Raw genomic sequence first — 19,317 nt, forward strand, 5'->3', positions numbered from 1 at the left:
GGCAGAAAGAGTAAAAGAGGGGAGAGATAAAAAGGATTAAAGGATTGAGAGGGATAGGAGAGAGTGAGGGAGAGAAAGACATGGAGAGGGGAGAGACAGAAAGAGGGAGTGGGAGAGAAATGGAGTGAGGGGCAGAGAGAGAGAAAGAGAGAGCATATCTAAATAGCAGTGATAGGATTGGGCCGAGCCAGCATGGATTTACCAAGGGCAAATCATGCTTGACTAATCTGTTGGAGTTCTTCGAGGATGTAACCAGGAAGTTAGACAAGGGAGATCCAGTGGATGTGGTGTACCTTGATTTTCAGAAGGCATTTGATAAGGTCCCACATAGGAGATTGGTGGGTAAAATCAGAGCTCATGGCATTGGGGGGGAAGACATTGACATGGAGAGAAAACTGGTTGGCAGATAGAAAGCAAAGGGTAACGGTGAATGGGTGTTTCTCGGAATGGCAGGTGGTGACTAGTGGGGTGCCACAGTGCTTGGTATTGGGACCACAGCTGTTTACGATTTACATCAACAATTTAGATGAAGGCATTGAGAATAACATCAGCAAGTTTGCTGATGATACTAAACTGGGTGGCAGTGTGACATGTGATGAGGATGTTAGGAGAATTCAGGGTGACTTGGATAGGCTGGGTGAGTGGGCAGATACTTGGCAAATGACGTTTAATGTGAATAAGTGTGAGGTTATCTACTTTGGGAGTAAGAACAGGAAGGCAGATTATTATCTGAACGGTGTAGAGTTGGGTAAGGGAGCAATACAAAGAGATCTCGGAGTCCTTGTTCATCAGTCACTGAAGGTGAATGAGCAAGTGCAACAGGCAGTGAAGAAGGCTAATGGAATGTTGGCCTTTATTACAAAGGGAATTGAGTACAAGAGCAAGGAAATCCTTTTGCATTTGTACAGGGCCCTGGTGAGACCACACCTGGAGTATTGTGTACAGTTTTGGTCTCCAGGGTTAAGGAAGGACATCCTGGCTGTAGAGGGAGTGCAGCGTAGATTCACAAGGTTAGTTCCTGGGATGTCCGGACTGTCTTACGCAGAGAGGTTAGAGAGACTGGGCTTGTACATGCTGGAATTAAGGAGATTGAGAGCAGATCTGATTGCAACATGTAAGATTATTAAGGGATTGGACAAGATAGAGGTAGGAAATATGTTCCAGATGCTGAGAGAGTCCAGTACCAGGGGGCATGGTTTGAGAATAAGGGGTAGGTCCTTTAGGACAGAGTTAAGGACAAACTTCTTCTCCCAGAGAGTTGAGGGGGTCTGGAAGGCAGTGGAGGCCAATTCTCTGAATGCTTTCAAGAAGGAGCTAGATAGGTATCTTATGGATAAGGGAATCAAGGGATATGGGGACAAGGCAGGAACCGGGTATTGATAGTAGATGATCAGCCATGATTTCAGAATGGCAGTGTAGGCTCAAAGGGCCGAATGGTCTACGGCACCTATTGTCTATTAAGAGAGACATAGTGAGGGAGAGGCAGAGAGGGAGCAAGGGGGTGGGAGAGAGAGAGATGAGGGAGAGAGGGTTTAATTCACTGGCCACTCTGTTCCAGGCACTCTGTGTCTCGGTAGTCTAGTACCTTGGGGGTGCCGCGAAGGGCACAGCTGAGGGTGGCGTTGTACCCACAGATGACGGAGCGATTAACAAGTGGGCGGGTGAACTTGGGCGGCTCACTGAAGTCGTGTTGCTTGTAGCTGGGTGGCTTGTAGTCTGTCCCTGCCAGAGATAGCGGAAAGAAACCTGTTTAGAGTCTGGCAGAGCTGGTGTCTTCCTCAGCTGGGTAACCTCCACAATCCAAATCTTGATCTGGAGTGGAGGGGAGCTGGATTACCCTCTGTAGCAAGCCTCACCTTTCCAACCCATGGGACACTTTATAAGGCAATTCCCATTACTCGTGTTTAAAGGGAACATCTTCACAGAGGGAGGTGTGAGGCTGGAATGAACAGTGCTAAATGTTGATTCAACTGTAACATGGAAGAAAGGTTTGGAAAGGTACATGGATGAGAGGGGTATGGAGGGATATGGTCCAGGTGAAGTAGATGGGACTAGGTAGAAGACCAGGCCAGTATGGACTGAATGGGCTGAAGAACCTGTTTCTCTGCAGCTGTTTTCTATGATTATGATATGGGAATTTACATTCATGGCGAAGACTGGGGTGGAATGCATTATGTCTGATTGTTGGGTTCAGTCCAGTCCGTTGCCCAGTCCTGCCTTTAACCTTGTTTAACACAGAACTCTGGGCCCCAGCCCTTACAATGTTTGATGAAAGGCGATTAAATCTGCTTTTCTCTCCACAGATGCTGCCTGACTAACTGATCCCATGTTTCAGATTTCCAGCATCTTCAGCATTTTGCGATACCCGTGGTTGGGATGGAAGGAGGACTGGTCACAAAACAGAAATTATTTAAATGCAGGGCAGCGGACAGCTAGAACTGATGATCTTTGAGCATTGATCATCATGGGGAACACAGTATCATTGTGATCACAGCTATCAGTGAAAGAAGGGCAAGGCTGGCAGCTCGGAGTCCCAGAGTATAAAGTTTTAGATGTTATAAAAGGAAGGTAAAAGAGCAGACAGCTTCGCAAAATTGATTGGGACATACATCAGTTCAGTAATCAAGGACTGCTCATGAAATAAGTCAAATTTAGAAAGAAAGTGATTTTACTACAGGTACTAAACCAGTGGGAGATAAAGGAGCAGCTACACAGACTAAACTAGAGGGTCTGAGGTTGGCCTTGCTGGATCGTTATTCTTGGAGTACAGTACAGGAGAATGAGGGGTATCCTCACAGAATCATGAGCAGTACGAATAGGATGGACAGTTATAGTTTCTTCCCCAGGGTCGAAGAGTGCAGAACAAGTGGACAAAGGTAAAAGATAAAAAGGGAGAGATTTAAAAGAGACATAGGACATAGAATAGTACAGCACAGTACAGGCCCTTCAGCCCACAATGTTGTGCCGACCCTTAAACCCTGCCTCCCATATACAAAGTCCTCCATATACCTGTTGAGTAGTCTAGACCCAAGAGATTACTTTGTTACACAAAAAGATAGTACACACCCTAACTGAGGGGCCAAGGAAGTGTCCCAACATTCAACCTGCATTGAGGGGGCGGGGAAGGGTCGAGCTGGGTTCAGTTACAACATTCAACCTGCATTGAGGGGCCGGGGAAGGGTCGAGCTGGTTTCAGTTACAACATTCAACCTGCAATGAGGGGGCGGGGAAGGGTCGAGCTGGGTTCAGTTACAACATTCAACCTGCAATGAGGGGGCGGGGAAGGGTCGAGCTGGGTTCAGTTACAACATTCAACCTGCATTGAGGGGCCGGGGAAGGGTCGAGCTGGGTTCAGTTACAACATTCAACCTGCAATGAGGGGCCGGGAAAGGGTCGAGCTGGGTTCAGTTACAACATTAAACCTGCAATGAGGGGGCGGGGAAGGGTCGAGCTGGGTTCAGTTACAACATTCAACCTGCATTGAGGGGCCGGGGAAGGGTCGAGCTGGGTTCAGTTACAACATTCAACCTGCAATGAGGGGGCAGGGAAGGGTCGAGCTGGGTTCAGTTACAACATTCAACCTGCAATGAGGGGCCGGGAAAGGGTCAGGCTGGGTTCAGTTACAACATTAAACCTGCAATGAGGGGCCGGGGAAAGGTCGAGCTGGGTTCAGTTACAACATTAAACCTGCAATGAGGGGCCGGGAAAGGGTCGGGCTGGGTTCAGTTACAACATTAAACCTGCAATGAGGGGCCGGGGAAAGGTCGAGCTGGGTTCAGTTACAACATTAAACCTGCAATGAGGGGCCGGGAAAGGGTCGGGCTGGGTTCAGTTACAACATTAAACCTGCAATGAGGGGCCGGGGAAAGGTCGAGCTGGGTTCAGTTACAACATTCAACCTGCAATGAGGGGCCAGGGAAGGGTCAAGCTGGGTTCAGTTACAACATTCAACCTGCAATGAGGGGCCAGGGAAGGGTCGAGCTGGGTTCAGTTACAACATTAAACCTGCAATGAGGGGCCAGGGAAGGGTCGAGCTGGGTTCAGTTGCAACGTTTAAGAGGCACTTGCTTAGATACATTTCGGGAGGGCTTGAGGAGTTATGGGCTGAATGCAGGCAGTTGGGACTAGTTGGGAGAAGACTGTCTCGTGTGTACCAATTGGGCCGAAAAGCCTATTTCCGCGCTGTATTTCTCCATAAATGACGCAGTTGTCAGAATATTAGGATTAGAGATGTGGGAGCTTTTACCTTCCCCAGTATTGACTTGTGGTTGTGAAACTATTGGAAAGAAAAAACTAAGGGGCAGGATGGGGATTGATTTAGGATGGTAAGCGTGGCTTTGTGAAACACCCAGTTACAAATATGATGTAATTTTCAAAGATCTAACAAAGTACATACATCGGTTCATCTCAAAGAAGAAACAGCATTCTAAAGGGAGGTTCAACCATGATTGCCAAGGGAAATCAAACTCAGCATAAAAGCAATTGAGGGGACGTGACATATAGCATAAACTAGTGAGAAGTTAGAGGATTGGCAAGCTTTTAAAAACCAACAGAAGGCAACTAAAAATAATAATGAGTGAAAAAATTAAAGTAAGCTAGAACAGGATGTCAAAAGTTATTTTCAGATATATAAAGAGTAAAAGAGAGCCGAAAGTGGACACTGGACTGCTTGTACTTCACTAGTGCTGGAGAGGTAGTAATAAGAACAAGAAATGGACAAACTGAGCAAGTATTTTGTGTCAGTCTTCACTGTGGAAGACACCATCTGCCTTCCAGAAAATTGAGAGTGTCAAGGGGGCAGAAGTGAGTGTACTCGCTTTTATTAAGGAAAAGGTGCTTGGAAAGCTGAACGACCAAAGGAAGCCATCTGGGCCAGACTGACTACACCCCAGGACTCTACAAGAGATAGCTGAAGAGTTTGTGGAGGCATTAGTAATTTTCAATAATTGGAATGGTTCCGGAGGACTGGAAAAACCTAAATGTTACTTCACTCTTAAAGAAGGGAGGGAGGCAAAATACAGGAAATTATTGGCCAGTTGGTCTGACTGCAGTGGTTGGTAAAATTGTAGAATTTTCCATGTGGTAGGCTGATTCAAAAGGTTGCAGGCCTTGAGATCTCCAGTAAGCTGACAAATTGGATCCAAAATTGACTTGGTGATGGGAGGCAGAGGTTGCTGGGATTCTTTTCTGCTGGAAGTCTTGTGATCAGAGGATGGTGCTGGGACCCTTGTTTCTAGTTTGTTAATAACTTGGATGTGAATGCAGGAAGTCCACAGGAGACTCAGAATTGGAGGTGGTGTGGATTGTGAGAATAGTGGTCTAAGGTTACATCAAGATATAGATTGGATGGAAAATTGGACATAAGGAAATTAACCCTAAAATACAAGAGATTATGTAGATTCTGACTGTTTATCCCTCGCCACAGATACAGCCTGACTTGCTGACTTGCTCCAGCATTTTGTGTGTTGCTCAGGAATTTAATCCTGACAAGTTCAAAGTTATGTATTTTGTAAGGTAAAATAAAGGTAGATCTTTGGAGAGGAATAAACAGTTATCTCCTCCCTCACCTCGTTCAGGACTGCAGGCAGTCCACCACCTGTGAATCTGCTGGGATTGTCTGTTGTGTCTGGTGCTCCTGATGCAGCCTTCCCTACGTTGGTGAGACCTCTTGTAAATTTTGGGACCATTTCGTCAAGCACCTCCACTCCACCCAGCACAAGCAGGATTTCCCATTGGCCAAACATTTATTTCCAATTCCCAATCCCATTCCAACATGTCAGTCCATGGCCTCCTCTTGTGAGAAATTGAGGCCACTGTCAGGGTGAAGGAGCAACACCACATATTCTGTTTGGACACATTGCAACCCGTTGGCATGAAGATTGATTTCTCCTTCCGGTGAACAAATCTCTCCCCTTCCTCTATTCCTCACTCTGACCTTTTACTTCTTCTCATCCGCCTTTTATCCTTCCCACTGGGTCCCTCCTTCTTCCCTTTCTCCTATTGTGCCCCCCCTCTTCTCTTATCAGATTCTTTCTTCTCCAGCCCTTGATCTTTCCTACCAACCTGGCTTCGTCTGTCACCTTCACTCAAAACAGAAAAGCCCAATAGCTTGCTCAACCTTTCCTCATAAAACATGTTCTCTAATCCAGGCTACACCCTCTTTATATCCACATCTTCCCTGTAACGAGGTGACCAGAACTGAACGCAATATTCAAGTGTGGTGTGAAAGGCCCATTTCTGTGCTCTCTAACTCTGAAGTCCAGATGAGGGAGGACTGGGTCTGTGGGTTACCTGGTTTCTGGATGTAGACACTGTCCTTGCTCTCACCAGCTTCATCACTCAGACCGCATAGATTCTCAGCGAAGACCCTGAAGAAATACTCGTTCCCTGCCACCAGATCTGACACTGAGCACTGGGAGCGCCGGTAGTGCTCACAGACAGTGAACCACTCCTGGAGAGTCCAAATAGGAGTGGAGAAGTGTAGGGGAATTGGAGGGGGGAAGTAGAGAGATGGGAGTTAAAGGGCCGGGCATTGTGAGCAGAGGGAGAGAGGGACACAGACAGGTAGAGAGATAAGAAAGGGTGAGAATGAGAACAAGACAATTTATCTCCTAGCCCCTACACCAGCTCTATACCTGGTCACCAAATTAAACAACAGTATCACAAGGTGATGTACGGAACCCAGTCCCCCCCCCCCCCCCCCACCCACTGAGCTGAGTCCTGCAACCCTGACCTATAGAATTATAGTGGCTGCTAAACTGTTCTCTCTCTCATTCTCTCTCTCTTCCTTTTATCCTTGGCTCTCCTTCTCTCTATCCCATCGTCTCTTTAAATCCCCTCACTCTCCCTGTCCTCTTTCTCCTGCCTTTCTACTCCTCCCCCTTTCCTTATCCCCTCCAATCCCTTTCAATGCAACTATCCATATCCCCACTCTCCTCTTCCCTGCCCCACCCTCTTTCCCCTACCATTTTCATTATCCCCTTCTCTCCCATCACTTTTTGCTCCTCTCCACCCCTTCTCTCACCCTCCCCTCTGTCCCCAACACCCTTCCCCCTTCCTCTCTTTCACCTTCTATATTTCTTTCTTCCCTCAATCCCTCAATCCATCACCTGCTCGCAAGTGAAGAGTATGGGACAGCGGGATTGTTCTGACTATGATCGGGACCTAGCCTGTGCCCAGCTTCCCAGAATGGTGGGATGACCCTGCTCTGAGAGCTCCTGCACCCAGCTGAAACTGTTGCACTCAGGTTGTCTCCCTGCCTCACCATGGTCCTTCTGTCGGCCTTCTGGATGGTATAGCCAGAGATTTCACAGTTGCCACTGTCCTTGGGTGGTTGCCATGTTAGCGCCACGTTCATCCCCCACACCTCCACTACCTTCACATTTACCGGAGGTCCTGGTTTGTCTGTGGAGATGAGGGAGATTCACTCTGTATCTGTCTCATTTGAAAAAGATTTATATACATATTTACAACATTTACATATTATTAAAAATGGTTACAAAATACACATCATTTTCAGTTGAAAACAGTTCTGTCCCTGTGCAGCATATACTCCGACACCTGCAGTGCCCACTGATCCCAGAGATGCAGTGCATATTCCACTGAGGTCAATCAATCAGCTTGGACAGAGCACTCAACTGCATGCCTGCCTGGATCTGTGACCTCCACCTTGGCCAGAGCCCAGGACCAACCTATAATCCGCTGATTGGCTTCCCCACCACCTCAACTCCGCACCAGTTGCCCAAAGAGTGGGAGTGTGGGATCTGTTCTGTGACCAGGTCAGGCAGGTGGGGGTTTAACCTGGTCAGAATCAACCCCCCCCCAAACACCCACAAGCATCTCAATCCCTGTTGTATCAGGACGACCTGGGGTTTTGCCATGGGATCCAGCAGCACAGGCAGCTCATTCACCATCTGGTCCATCCTCCATCTGAGATCTGATGGGAATCAGAGATCCCTGGGTTGGGAACAGGGACAAATCTTGACAAATCTTATTGAATTTTTTGAAGAGGTTACGAGGAAAGTTGACGAGGGTAAAGCAGTGGATGTTGTCTATATGGACTTCAGTAAGGCCTTTGACAAGGTTCTGCACAGAAGGTTAGTTAGGAAGGTTCAATCGTTAGGTATTAATATTGAAGTAGTAAAATGGATTCAACAGTGGCTGGATAGGAGATGCCAGAGAGTAGTGGTGGATAACTGTTTGTCAGGTTGGAGGCCAGTCACTAGTGGTGTGCCTCAGGGATCTGCACTGGGTCCAATGTTGTTTGTCATATACATTAATGATCTGGATGATGGGGTGGTAAATTGGATTAGTAAGTATGCAGATAACACTAAGGTAGGTGGTGGTGTGGATAATGAAGTAGGTTTTCAAAGCTTGCAGAGAAATTTGGGCCAGTTAGAAGAGTGGGCTGAAAGATGGCAGATGGAGTTTAATGCTGTTAAATGTGAGGTGCTACATTTTGGTAGGAATAATCCAAATAGGACATCCATGATAAATGATAGGGCATTGAAGAATGCAGTAGAACAGGGTGTCTAGGAATAATGGTGCATAGTTCCCTGAAGATGGAATCTCATGTGATAGGGTGTTGAAGAAAGCTTTTGGTATGCTTGTGGCGACCCACTTTCCAGCGCACTTGAACCGGCTCAAAGTAGCGCGCCAGCATTGAGGCCGGTCCCAAAGAGGGCGCCAAGCCTGCTTCACCAGCAAGGGGAAAAGCCTGCGCGCGGGATGGGACTGTGAATATGCATTCCTGCCCGGGGAAGGCGGGATCAAGAAGGCTTTAAAGCGAGGCCACAAAGTTTGAATAAACCTCTTTCGCAACTGCAGCTCACCGACTACGTGTCGTTATTTCAGCACTGCGTGTAGCACACCGCTACAATTGGTGACCCCGACGACCCAAACGATATTTGGACCGGAGATGAACAACGCCACATCTGTTCATGCAGTTTCATTAAAACTGCCAAGCTTCTGGATGCTGCGACCTCACCTACGGTTCCAGCAAGCAGAAGCCCAATTCCACATTCGGCAGATAACCTCAGATGCCACACGTTACTACTACATGGTGAGCTCCCTCGACCAGGAGATAGCCGCCCAGGTTAAGGAGTTCATATAGTCACCCCTGGAAGACGGCAAATACACAGAATTCAAAGCCCTGCTCATAAGGACTTTCAGACTCTCACGGCACGAGCAAGCTGCCCGCTTACTGCACCTAGATGGTTTGGGGGACAGGCCACCGTCGGCTTTGATGAATGAGATGCTGTCCCTGGCCGAAGGACACGAGCCCTGCCTCATGTTTGAGCAGGCATTCCTGGACCAGCTGCCAGAGGACATACGCCTGCTGCTGTCCGACACGGATTTCAGCGACCCCTGGAAGGTGGCGGCCTGGGCAGACCTGCTGTGTAAAGCCAAGAAGGAGAGTGGGGTTTCCATCGCACAGATCACCAGGCCACACTCCCAGCAGCAGACCAGCCCAGGCCCAGCCACAGAGCCCACTAACCCCAGAGGCAGGGGTGAGGAGACCAATGAACAATGGTGCTTCTACCACCAGCGGTGGGGCGCAGAAGCCCGCCACTGTAGCCTGCCCTGCAAGTTCCCGGGAAATGCCAGGGCCTTCGGGATAGCCTCTTGTATGTCTGGGACAAGCAGTCGGGATGCTGATTTTTGGTTGACACTGGAGCCAAGATCAGCATCTTACCTCCGACGAGTTAAAACACCCGCAACAGAGAACCAGGTTACACCCTGAGGGCCGCCAACAGCAACATAGTAAGGACTTACGGCACCCATATGGTGCGGCTACAGTTCAGCTCCAGCCGGTTCACGTGGGACTTCACACTGGCCGCCGTAGCCCAACTGCTCCTGGGAGCGGATTTTTTGCGAGCTCACAGCCTACTGGTCGACCTGCCAAGGAAGAGACCGGTCCACGCCAAGACCTTTCAAACGTTCTCCCTGGGTGAAGCCCCGTTGCCGGCCCCACACCTAGACTCCATCACGCTGTCCGACAACGACTTCACCAGAGTCCTGGCGGATTTCCCATCGGTTCTGGCGCCGCAGTTCACGGCAGCCGTGCCCAGCCATGTACAGCACCAAATCCCGACACAAGGACCACCCCTCCACGCCTATGCTCGAAGGCTTCCCCCAGACAAGCTCCGACTGGCGAAGGAGTAGTTCAAGAGGATAGAGGAATTGGGGATCATCCAGCGGTCCGACAGCCCATGGGCCTCCCCCTTGCACATGGTGCCCAAAGCAACAGGGGGCTGGAGACCATGCGGCGACTACTGCAGGCTGAATGAGGCTACAACACCGGACCGCTACCCTGTGCCGCACATTCAGGATTTTGCAGCAAACCCGCATGGCGCACGGATCTTCTCCAAGGTAGACCTCGTCAGGGGATACCATCAGATCCCGATGCATCCGGATGATGTCCCCAAAAAGGCACTCATCACCCCGTTCAGCCTTTTCAAGTTCCTCTGCATGCCGTTCAGCCTAAAGAATGCCGCACAGACGTTTCAGCAGTTAATGGACGCGGTGGGACACGACATCTATTTGGACAACATCCTCAGTAGTGATCAGGAGCACCCGTCCCACCTCCATCAACTCTACGCCCGACTGAATGAATACGGCCTAACAATCAACCCGGCCAAATGCCAGTTCGGGCTCGACACCATCGACTTCCTGGTCCACAGGTTTACTAAAGACGGGGCAACCCCTCTGCCCGCCAAGGTAGACACGGTCCCCCATTTCCCCCAACCCAACACAATCAAAGGCCTTCAGGAATTTGTGGGTAAGGTAAATTTCTACCACCACTTCCTCCCTTCAGCAGCCCGAATCATGCGCCCCCTGTTCGCCCTGATGTCGGGTAAGGGCAAGGACATTACCTGGGACGAGGAGTCTGCTGCCGCTTTCATTAAAACCAAAAAAGCCTTGGCAAATGCCGCGATTCTAGTGCACCCCAGAATGGACGTCCCTACCACCCTCACAGTGGATGCATCTAACACGGCAGTCGGTGGGGGCTGGAACAACTCATCGAGAGTCGCTGGCAACCCCTGGCGTTTTTCAGCAAACACCTACGACCACCCAAGCTCAAATACAGTGCTTTCGACCAGGAACTGTTGGCGCTATACCTGGCAATCCGGCATTTCAGGTACTTCTTAGAAGGTCGGCCCTTCACCACGTTCACAGACCACAATCCGCTTACCTTTGCGTTCATGAAAGCATCCAACCCCTGGTCGTCCTGCCAGCAGCGACATCTGTCCTACATCTCCGAATACACGACGGATGTCCGGCATGTCTCGGGAAAGGACAAGCCCTAACATCCAAGCCCTGTCCCAGGGGGTAGACTATGAAGCACTGGCGGAGGCGCAGCAGGCAGACGAGGAGATCCCCAGTTACAGGACTGCAGTCTCCGGTTTGCAGCACCAGGACCTCCCCGTAGGCCCAGGTGAGAGGACCTACTCTGTGACGTCACCACCGGCCAACCACGCCCCGTCGACCCAGCAGCCTGGCGGCGGCACGGTTTCAACTCCATTCACAACTTAGCGCACCCCTCCATCAGGTCAACCGTCCAGATGGTAGCCAACAGGTTCGTTTGGCATGGACTCCGCAAGCAGGTCAGTGAATGGGCCAGAACGTGCATGCACTGCTAAACAGCCAAGGTGCAACGGCACTGCCCCAGTAGTTCCACCCCACCCACCGGCGTTTCAACCACATTCGTGTGGATATCGTGGGCCCCCTGCCAGTGTCATGAGGAGCGCAGCATCTCCTGACTATCGTGGACCGGTTCACAAGATGGCCAGAGGCGGTCCCGCTCACCGACACCACCTCCGAATCTTGCGCCCGAGCACTGATTGCCACCTGGGTATCTCGCTTTGGTGTACCGGCCGACATTACCTCCGACAGAGGCACCCAGTTCACCTCCAGCCTGTGGTCAGCTATGGCCAGCCTTTTGGGGACTCAGCTGCACCACACAACTGCCTACCACTCACAGTCGAACGGACTAGTGGAGCGTTTCCACCGTCACCTGAAGTCGGTTCTCATGGCCTGCCTCAAAGGGCCTAACTGGGTGGACGAGCTTCCCTGGGTCCTGCTCGGAATCCGCATGGCACCCAAAGAGGATCTGCACACCTCGTCAGCCAAGTTGGTGTACGGCGCACCCCTGGTCATCCCAGGAGAGTTCGTACCAGCCCCAAGGGGGCAAGAGGAAGAACCTGCAGCAGTCCTGGGCAGACTACGCGAGAGGCTTGGTAACCTGGCCCCCATACCCACTTCACAGCATAGACAGAACCCAACCTGCATATCCAATGACCTGCAAAACTGTAAGTTTGTTTTTCTACAACTGGGCGGACATCGGGCACTGCTACAGTGGCCCTACGAGGGGCCATTTACGGTGATCAGAAACAACGGGTCCACATTCGTGCTGGACATTGGGGGGAAAGAGGAGGTTTTCACGGTGGACCGACTCAAACCGACCCATGTGGACGGTGCAGCCGGTCGAGATTCAGGCACTGCGGCGCAGAGGCAGACCTCCCAAACAGAGTCCGACCCAGACTGAGGACATTGGGCGGTGTATCGCCAGTTCTGGGGGGGGGGGGGGGGCTTATGTGGTGACCCACTTCCCAGCACACTCTAACCGGCTGACAAAGCGGCGCGCGCCGGCATTGAGGCCGGTCCCAAAGAGGGCGCCAGGCCTTCTTCACCTGCAAGGGGAAAAGCCCGCACGCGGGACAGGACTGTGAATACGCACCCCCTACAGCATTCCTGCCTGGGGAGGGCAGGAACAGGAAGGCTCTAAAGCGAGGCCGCAAAGTTTGAATAAACGTCTTTCGCAACTGCAGCTCACCGACTACGTGTCATTATTTCAGCGCTGTGTGTAGCACACCACTACATGCTGGCCTTTATAAATCAGAGCATTGAGTATAGGAGTTGGGATGTAATGTTAAAATTGTACAAGGCATTGGTAAGGCTGAACTTGGAGTATTGTGTACAGTTCTGGTCACCGAATTATAGGAAAGATGTCAACAAAATAGAGAAAGTAGAGAGAAGACTTACTAGAATGTTACCTGGGTTTCAGCACCTAAGTTACAGGGAAAGGTTGAACAAGTTAGGTCTTTATTTTTCGGAGCGTAGAAGGTTGAGGGGGGACTTGATAGAGGTATTTAAAATAATGAGGGGGATAGGTAGAGTTGATGTTGATAGGCTTTTTTCCATTGAGAGTAGGGGAGGTTCAAACAAGAGGACATGAGTTGAGAGTTCGGGGGCAAAAGTTTAAGGGTAACACGAGGGGGAATTTCTTTACTCAGAGAGTGGTAGCTGTGTGGAACGAGCTTCCAGTAGAAGTGGTAGAGGCAGGTTCGATATTGTCATTTAAAGTAAAATTGGATGGGTATATGGACAGGAAAGGAATCAAGGGTTATGGGCTGAGTGCGGGTCAGTGGGACTAGGTGAGAGTAAGCATTCGGCATGGACTAGAAGGGCCAAGATGGCCTGTTTCTGTGCTGTGATTGTTATATAGTTATATGGACTGTACTCACACATCCAGTGCAGTAGGAAAAAACGATGGAAAACTGCAGCCCTGCTTGGACTGTGCCAGAGGCACTCATCCTGGCCCCCAGGATGGAGAGGTGGGCCTCAATGGATTAGATTACGAAAAGAGGTGATGAAAAGCCAGAAATGGTATGAGGTGTGGGGAATGATAGAGTTAGGAAGCCTAGGGTTAGGGACACACACACATACAGGAGCAGTTGATGCTGAAGCCTGATGTCCAGCCTCCAAAATATAAAAGTGGTAAGGGACATGGATAGAGTGTAGAGTCGCAGTCTGTTTCCCAGAGCAGGGGAGTCTAAAAGATAAGGCTCAGGAGAGGAAAAGGACTTAAAGAGGACCTGCAGGGAAGCTCTCTCCTCACAGAGAGTGATGATTGAGCTACTAGTAGAAGTGCCAAATGTGGGTACAATTGCTAAGCTTAAAAGACACTTGGGTAGAAAAGATTTAGAGGGATTCTGGCCAATAGAAGGCAAGCACAGGTAGGGTTGGCAAGGATGAAATGTGTAAAAAGCAAATCGCTGCACCGTCTGACTCTGCAAATCTTTGATAACTTTGTGATGGTGACATGGCTGGCAAGTGTTAAAATAGGAACAGGGAGAATGTGGAACATGTGGTCGAGCTTTTAAGAGGCATTTGTACAGGAATATGTGGCAGACCTGGGTATAACTACAATGTTCAAAAGGTATTTGTACAGGTTCATAGATATGAAAGGTTCAGAAGGATGTAAGCCACAGGAAAGCAAATGGAACCATCTCAGGTGAGCAGATTGTCCAACATGTACCAGTTGGACCAAAATCCTAAATAGTATAGGTTAGCACCATTGTGACCACTTCAATCACTTTGTACTGAAATGGACTTTTATCTTTACATAGAACATAGAAATCTACAGCACATTATAAGCCCTTCAATCCCCATGTGACCTACTCTAGAAACTGCCTAGAATTTCCCTACCACATGTATTCTAAGCTCCATCTATCTATTTAGAGTCTCCTAAGAGACCCTATTGTATCCGGTTCCACCACCGTCACTGGCCGTGCATTCCATGCACCCAGAACTCTCTCTGTGAAAAACTTACCCCTGACATCCCCTCAGTACCTATTTCCAAGCACCTTAAAACTATGCCCCCTCATGTTAGCCATTTCAGCCTTGGGAAAAAGTATCTGGCTATCCACACAATCAATGCCTCTCATCATCTTATACACCTCTATCAGGTCACCTCTCATCTTACGTTTCTCCAAGGAGAAAGGCCAAGTTCACTCAACCTATTCTCATAAGGCATGCTCCCTAATCTAGGCAACATCCTAGTAAATCTCTGCTCTCTCTCTAGAGTATCCACATCCTTCTTGTACTGAGGTGACCAGAACTGAACCCAGTACTCTAAGTGGGGTCTGACCAGGGTCTTATATAGCTGCAACATTACCTCACAGCTCTTCAACTCAATCCCACAGTTGATGAACAGACCAGACACTTTCATAACCACAGAGTCAACCTGCACAGCAGCCTTGAGTGTCCTATGGACACGGACCCCAACATCTCTCTGATCCTCCACACTACCAAGAGTCTTATCATTAATACTATATTCTGTCTTCAAAGCTGACCTACCAAAATGAACCACTTCGCACTTTTTATCTGGGTTGAACTCCAACTGCCACTTCTCAGCCCAGTTCTGCATCCTATCAATGTCCCGTTGTAACTTCTGGTAACCTTTCAGACTATCCACAACACCCCCAACTTCTGTGTCATCAGCAAACTTACTAACCCACCCTTCTACTTCCTCATTCAGGTCATTTATGAAAATCACACAGAGGAGGGGCCCCAGAACAGATCCCTGCACAACAGCACTGGTCACTGTCCTCCATGCAGAATACAAACTATCTACAAACACCCTTTGTCTTCTGTGGGCAAGCCAGCTCTGAATCCACAAAGCAATGTCCCCTTGGATCCCATGCTTCCTTACTTTCTGAATGAGTCTTGCATGGGGAACCTTATCAAATACCTTGCTGAAATCCATATACACTCTCCACCTTTATGAATGTGTTTTGTTTATTTGTGCTTGTCTTGTGAATGCTGCTTATATAATGCAATATTTCTGTGATGCTGTTTTATACTGTACCTGGGAACACATTTACTCCTGCTTATGACAATAAACTCAACTTGATTGGTTTTGACTCTATAACTGTATGACTTGATGACCCAGACCTATGTGTTAAAGGGAGGTGAAAAATGCTGATGCTCTGGGTGAGAAGGAAGATGGTCAGTCCTGTCTTGGGCCTTGGATCTGTGAGGCCCCACTGGTGAGTGAGGGGACAGGTTGCAGCAGAGATGGCAGTCAGTCCCATACCTATAACCTGAATGTGGATGCTGGCTGTGTCCTGGATGTTTTCAATCTGCACCTCCAGCTGGTAGATCCCCGAATGCTGACGCTCGGCCCTGCGGATGAACAGGATTGTGTCGCTGTCACTGTTGCGGACAGTGATGGTCTGGACATCCAGGGGCTTTTCATCCTTCAGCCACCTGACCTTTGGCCTGGGTTTGCCCTGCAAGAGGAAGAGGTACTTTCAGAGCTACAACCTCCAGGGGACCCACTTGCTGACCTAGAGCTTGGTTCTGGAAACACATCAGCCCGTGTGCATAAAGTCCTGATCCAAAACCCTTGCACAAATACTTCCTGCATCGTCAGAAAATAAACAGGTTTGGGGGAGGACCATCCAATCTGAACCTGCCCCACCATTCTTCAAGGTCTTGGCTGATGTTCTACCTTCCAGCACTATCCTTTGATTTCCTCATATTGAGAAACCTACCTAACTCTGTTCTCAGTAAACTCAACAACAGAGCTCAGCTCAGAGGCTTCCCAATGTCCATCACCTGCTTTGTGAAAAAATAATGAAACAGCTTGCCGCCTTTTCTCTTGTGTACTTCTCTATTCCTCTTTTCTCATTTATTTATTGAAGTTTTTATGTCTTGCACTGTATTGCTGCCACTTAACAACAAATTTAATTAGCACAACATTCCAGAACACCACCAACAAAATGCTGGAAGAACTCAACAGGTCAGGCAGCAACTTCAGAAATGAATCAACAGTCGACGTTTCAGGCTGAGACCCTTCATCAGGACTGGAGAGGAAGAGGGACGGTGCCAGAATAATGAGGTGGGGGAGGGGAAGGAGGACAATGTGGAAGGTTAAAAAGATAAAAGGTTGGAGAAAAAGGAATCTGATATGAAGAGGAGAGTTGACCATGGGAGAAAGGGAGGTGAGGAGAAGAGGCCAGAGTGGGGAAGAAGGTAAGGAGGAGGGGAAAATTACCAAGAGTTGGAGAAATCAATGTTTGTGCCATCACAAGGAGATCTGCAGATGCTGGAAATTCAAGCAACACACACAAAATGCTGGTGGAACGCAGCAGGCCAGGCAGCATCTATAGGGAGAAGCGCTGTCGACGTTTCGGGCCAAGACCCTTCATCAGGACTATCCGGACCCTGAGGACTTGTGGAAACTGTGTGGTGGTTTCGAACTTATAGTCTTTTAACATCTTTGGACCATTTTTACTGTGCCTATGGTCTTTTTTTTATCAATTATGCTGTTGTTTGCACTGTTGTAACTATGTGGTGTTGTGCAGGTCTTGTAGCTTTAGTTTTTGGTCTTGTTTTGTCTAGTGGCTTTGGAGCTCCTTTCCGGGGAACACGCTAAGATTAATACGCAGCAGCCTCTCTGGACTCTGGATTGGGGTTTGCCAAACGTTATGTGGATTTTCTGGTGTAGTCTGTTTTGTCATGTGCTTTTGTGATATCATTCTGGAGGAATGTTGTCTCATTTTTTAACTGCATTGCATTTGTGGTTTCTAAATGACAATAAACTGAATCTGAATCTGAGGTGTTGCTCCTCCATCCTGAGAGTGACCTCACTGTGACAGAAGAGAACACCATGGACTGGCCTGTCGGGATGTGGGTAAGAATTAAAATAGTTGGCCATCAGGAAATCCTGCCTTTTGGAGATGGAAGGGTGGTGCTTAACAAAGCAGTTCCCCGATCTACGTTGGGTCTCACCAATGTAGGGGAGGCCACATTGGGAGTATTGGATACAATAGATTCATAGGAGAACTGTTGCTTCACCTGGAAGGACTGTTTAGGGCGCTTATGCCACTTTTAGAGATAGGTGCCAGGAGGGAGATTAATGTGAAGAGACAAATTAAAAAAAAAGAATCACGGAGGGAGCAATCCCTACAGGAAGTGGAGAATGGAAGAAGGTAAAGCTGTGTTTGACGGTAGGGTCCGTTGAAGACGGTGTAAGTTGCAGAGAATGATGTCTTGGATGTGGCGGCTCATGGGTTAGTAAGTGACGACAAGAGGAACTCTACCACTGTTACTAACTGAGGGAAGATGGGGTCAGCTCAGGTACCTGGGAAATGAAGGAGATGCAGATGACGGCAACATCAATGTTAGAGGAAAGGAAATCATGTTCTTTGAAGAAGGAGAACATCTTTGATTTCCTGGAAAGGAATGCCCCATCCTGGGAACAGATGTGATGGACGCAAAGGAATCGGAAAGAAAGGAATGGCATTCTAACAGGAGACAGGGTTGGAAGAGATATGGTCAAGATACCTATGGGAATCATAGAGTTATAAATGATATCCATAGACAGTTTGTCTCCAGAGGCAGAAAGATCGTTAGAAATAGACCACTGAAAAGCCTGATTCTGATTCTAAAGACTACACACACTCAGTGACCACTTTATTAGGTACACCTGTTTGTTGATGCAAATATCTAATCAGCCAATCATGTGGCCACAACAAAATGCATAAAAGCATGAAGACACGGCCAAGAGGTTCAATGTCTTCAGATCAAATATCAGAACGGGGAAGGAATGTAATTTAAGTGACATTGACCATGGAATGAATGATTGTTGGTGCCAGGCAGTGATTTGAGTATCTCAGAAACTGCTAATCTGGGATTTTCACACACAGCAATGTCTAGAATTTACCAAGAATGGTACAATAAACAAAAAACATCCAGTGAGTAGTAGTTCAGTGGCTGAAAATACCTTATTGACGAGAGAGGTCAGATTGGTTTAGATAGGTCAGATAGCTGGATTGGTTTAAACTGACAGGAAGACGACAGTAACTCAAATGACTATGCATTACAACAGTGCACCTCTGAACAAACAACATGTCAAACGTTGAAGTGGATGGCTACAGCAGCAGGAGACCATGACCATACACTCAGTGGCCACTTCACTAGGTACAGGAGAAACTTAATATAGTTGCCAATGAGATATGTCAGTGATAACAAACATGATTATGTTGGGGCCTCCTGGCCTTAGATTCATTAGCCAGAGGGAATGTCCTGACTGCATTTACCCTTCCAAGTCTTTTAGTAGTTTTATAGTTCTGAAAGAGATTTCCCTTTGTGCTTCTGTATTCTGGAGAATATAATTCCAGTCTATGCAGTTTTTCACACAGTAGATGTTCCATCCTTGGAACCAGTTTGGTGAACTTTTGTGTCCCTCCATGAACCAAGTGTATCTTACTTAGCTGAGAAACCATAAATTGTGAACAATGCTCCAGGTGTTGTCTCACAAGGACCCAGTACAACTGCTCCCTATTACTTTTCACCAGTCATCTACTCTTGTTGTAAATACTAACATACCATTTGTCTTCCTAATCACATTCCGTCTCCATGCTGGCCATCAGTGCCTCGTACACGAACACACCCAGAACCTTATGAACATCAACACTGCCCAATCACCTATTTAACAAATACTCTGCTGTTCTGTTTTAGTCATAC

General features: G+C 48.4%; 1 protein-coding gene across 1 annotated transcript in view; it reads right to left on the bottom strand.

The window, feature by feature from the left end:
• LOC132397530 (myosin-binding protein C, cardiac-type-like) overlaps nucleotides 1-19,317 on the bottom strand; it is a 172,001-nt gene that overhangs the window by 8,441 nt on the left and 144,243 nt on the right. The window contains exons 24-27 of the mRNA XM_059976360.1: nucleotides 15,881-16,076; nucleotides 7,265-7,404; nucleotides 6,292-6,451; nucleotides 1,586-1,722 (exon numbers count right to left, since the gene is read on the bottom strand). Of these exons, the coding sequence (XP_059832343.1) occupies nucleotides 1,586-1,722; nucleotides 6,292-6,451; nucleotides 7,265-7,404; nucleotides 15,881-16,076 (633 nt within the window). The remainder of the gene's footprint in view (nucleotides 1-1,585; nucleotides 1,723-6,291; nucleotides 6,452-7,264; nucleotides 7,405-15,880; nucleotides 16,077-19,317) is intronic.

This window comes from Hypanus sabinus, chromosome 7, assembly GCF_030144855.1.
Source record: "Hypanus sabinus isolate sHypSab1 chromosome 7, sHypSab1.hap1, whole genome shotgun sequence".
Lineage (NCBI taxonomy): Eukaryota > Metazoa > Chordata > Chondrichthyes > Myliobatiformes > Dasyatidae > Hypanus > Hypanus sabinus.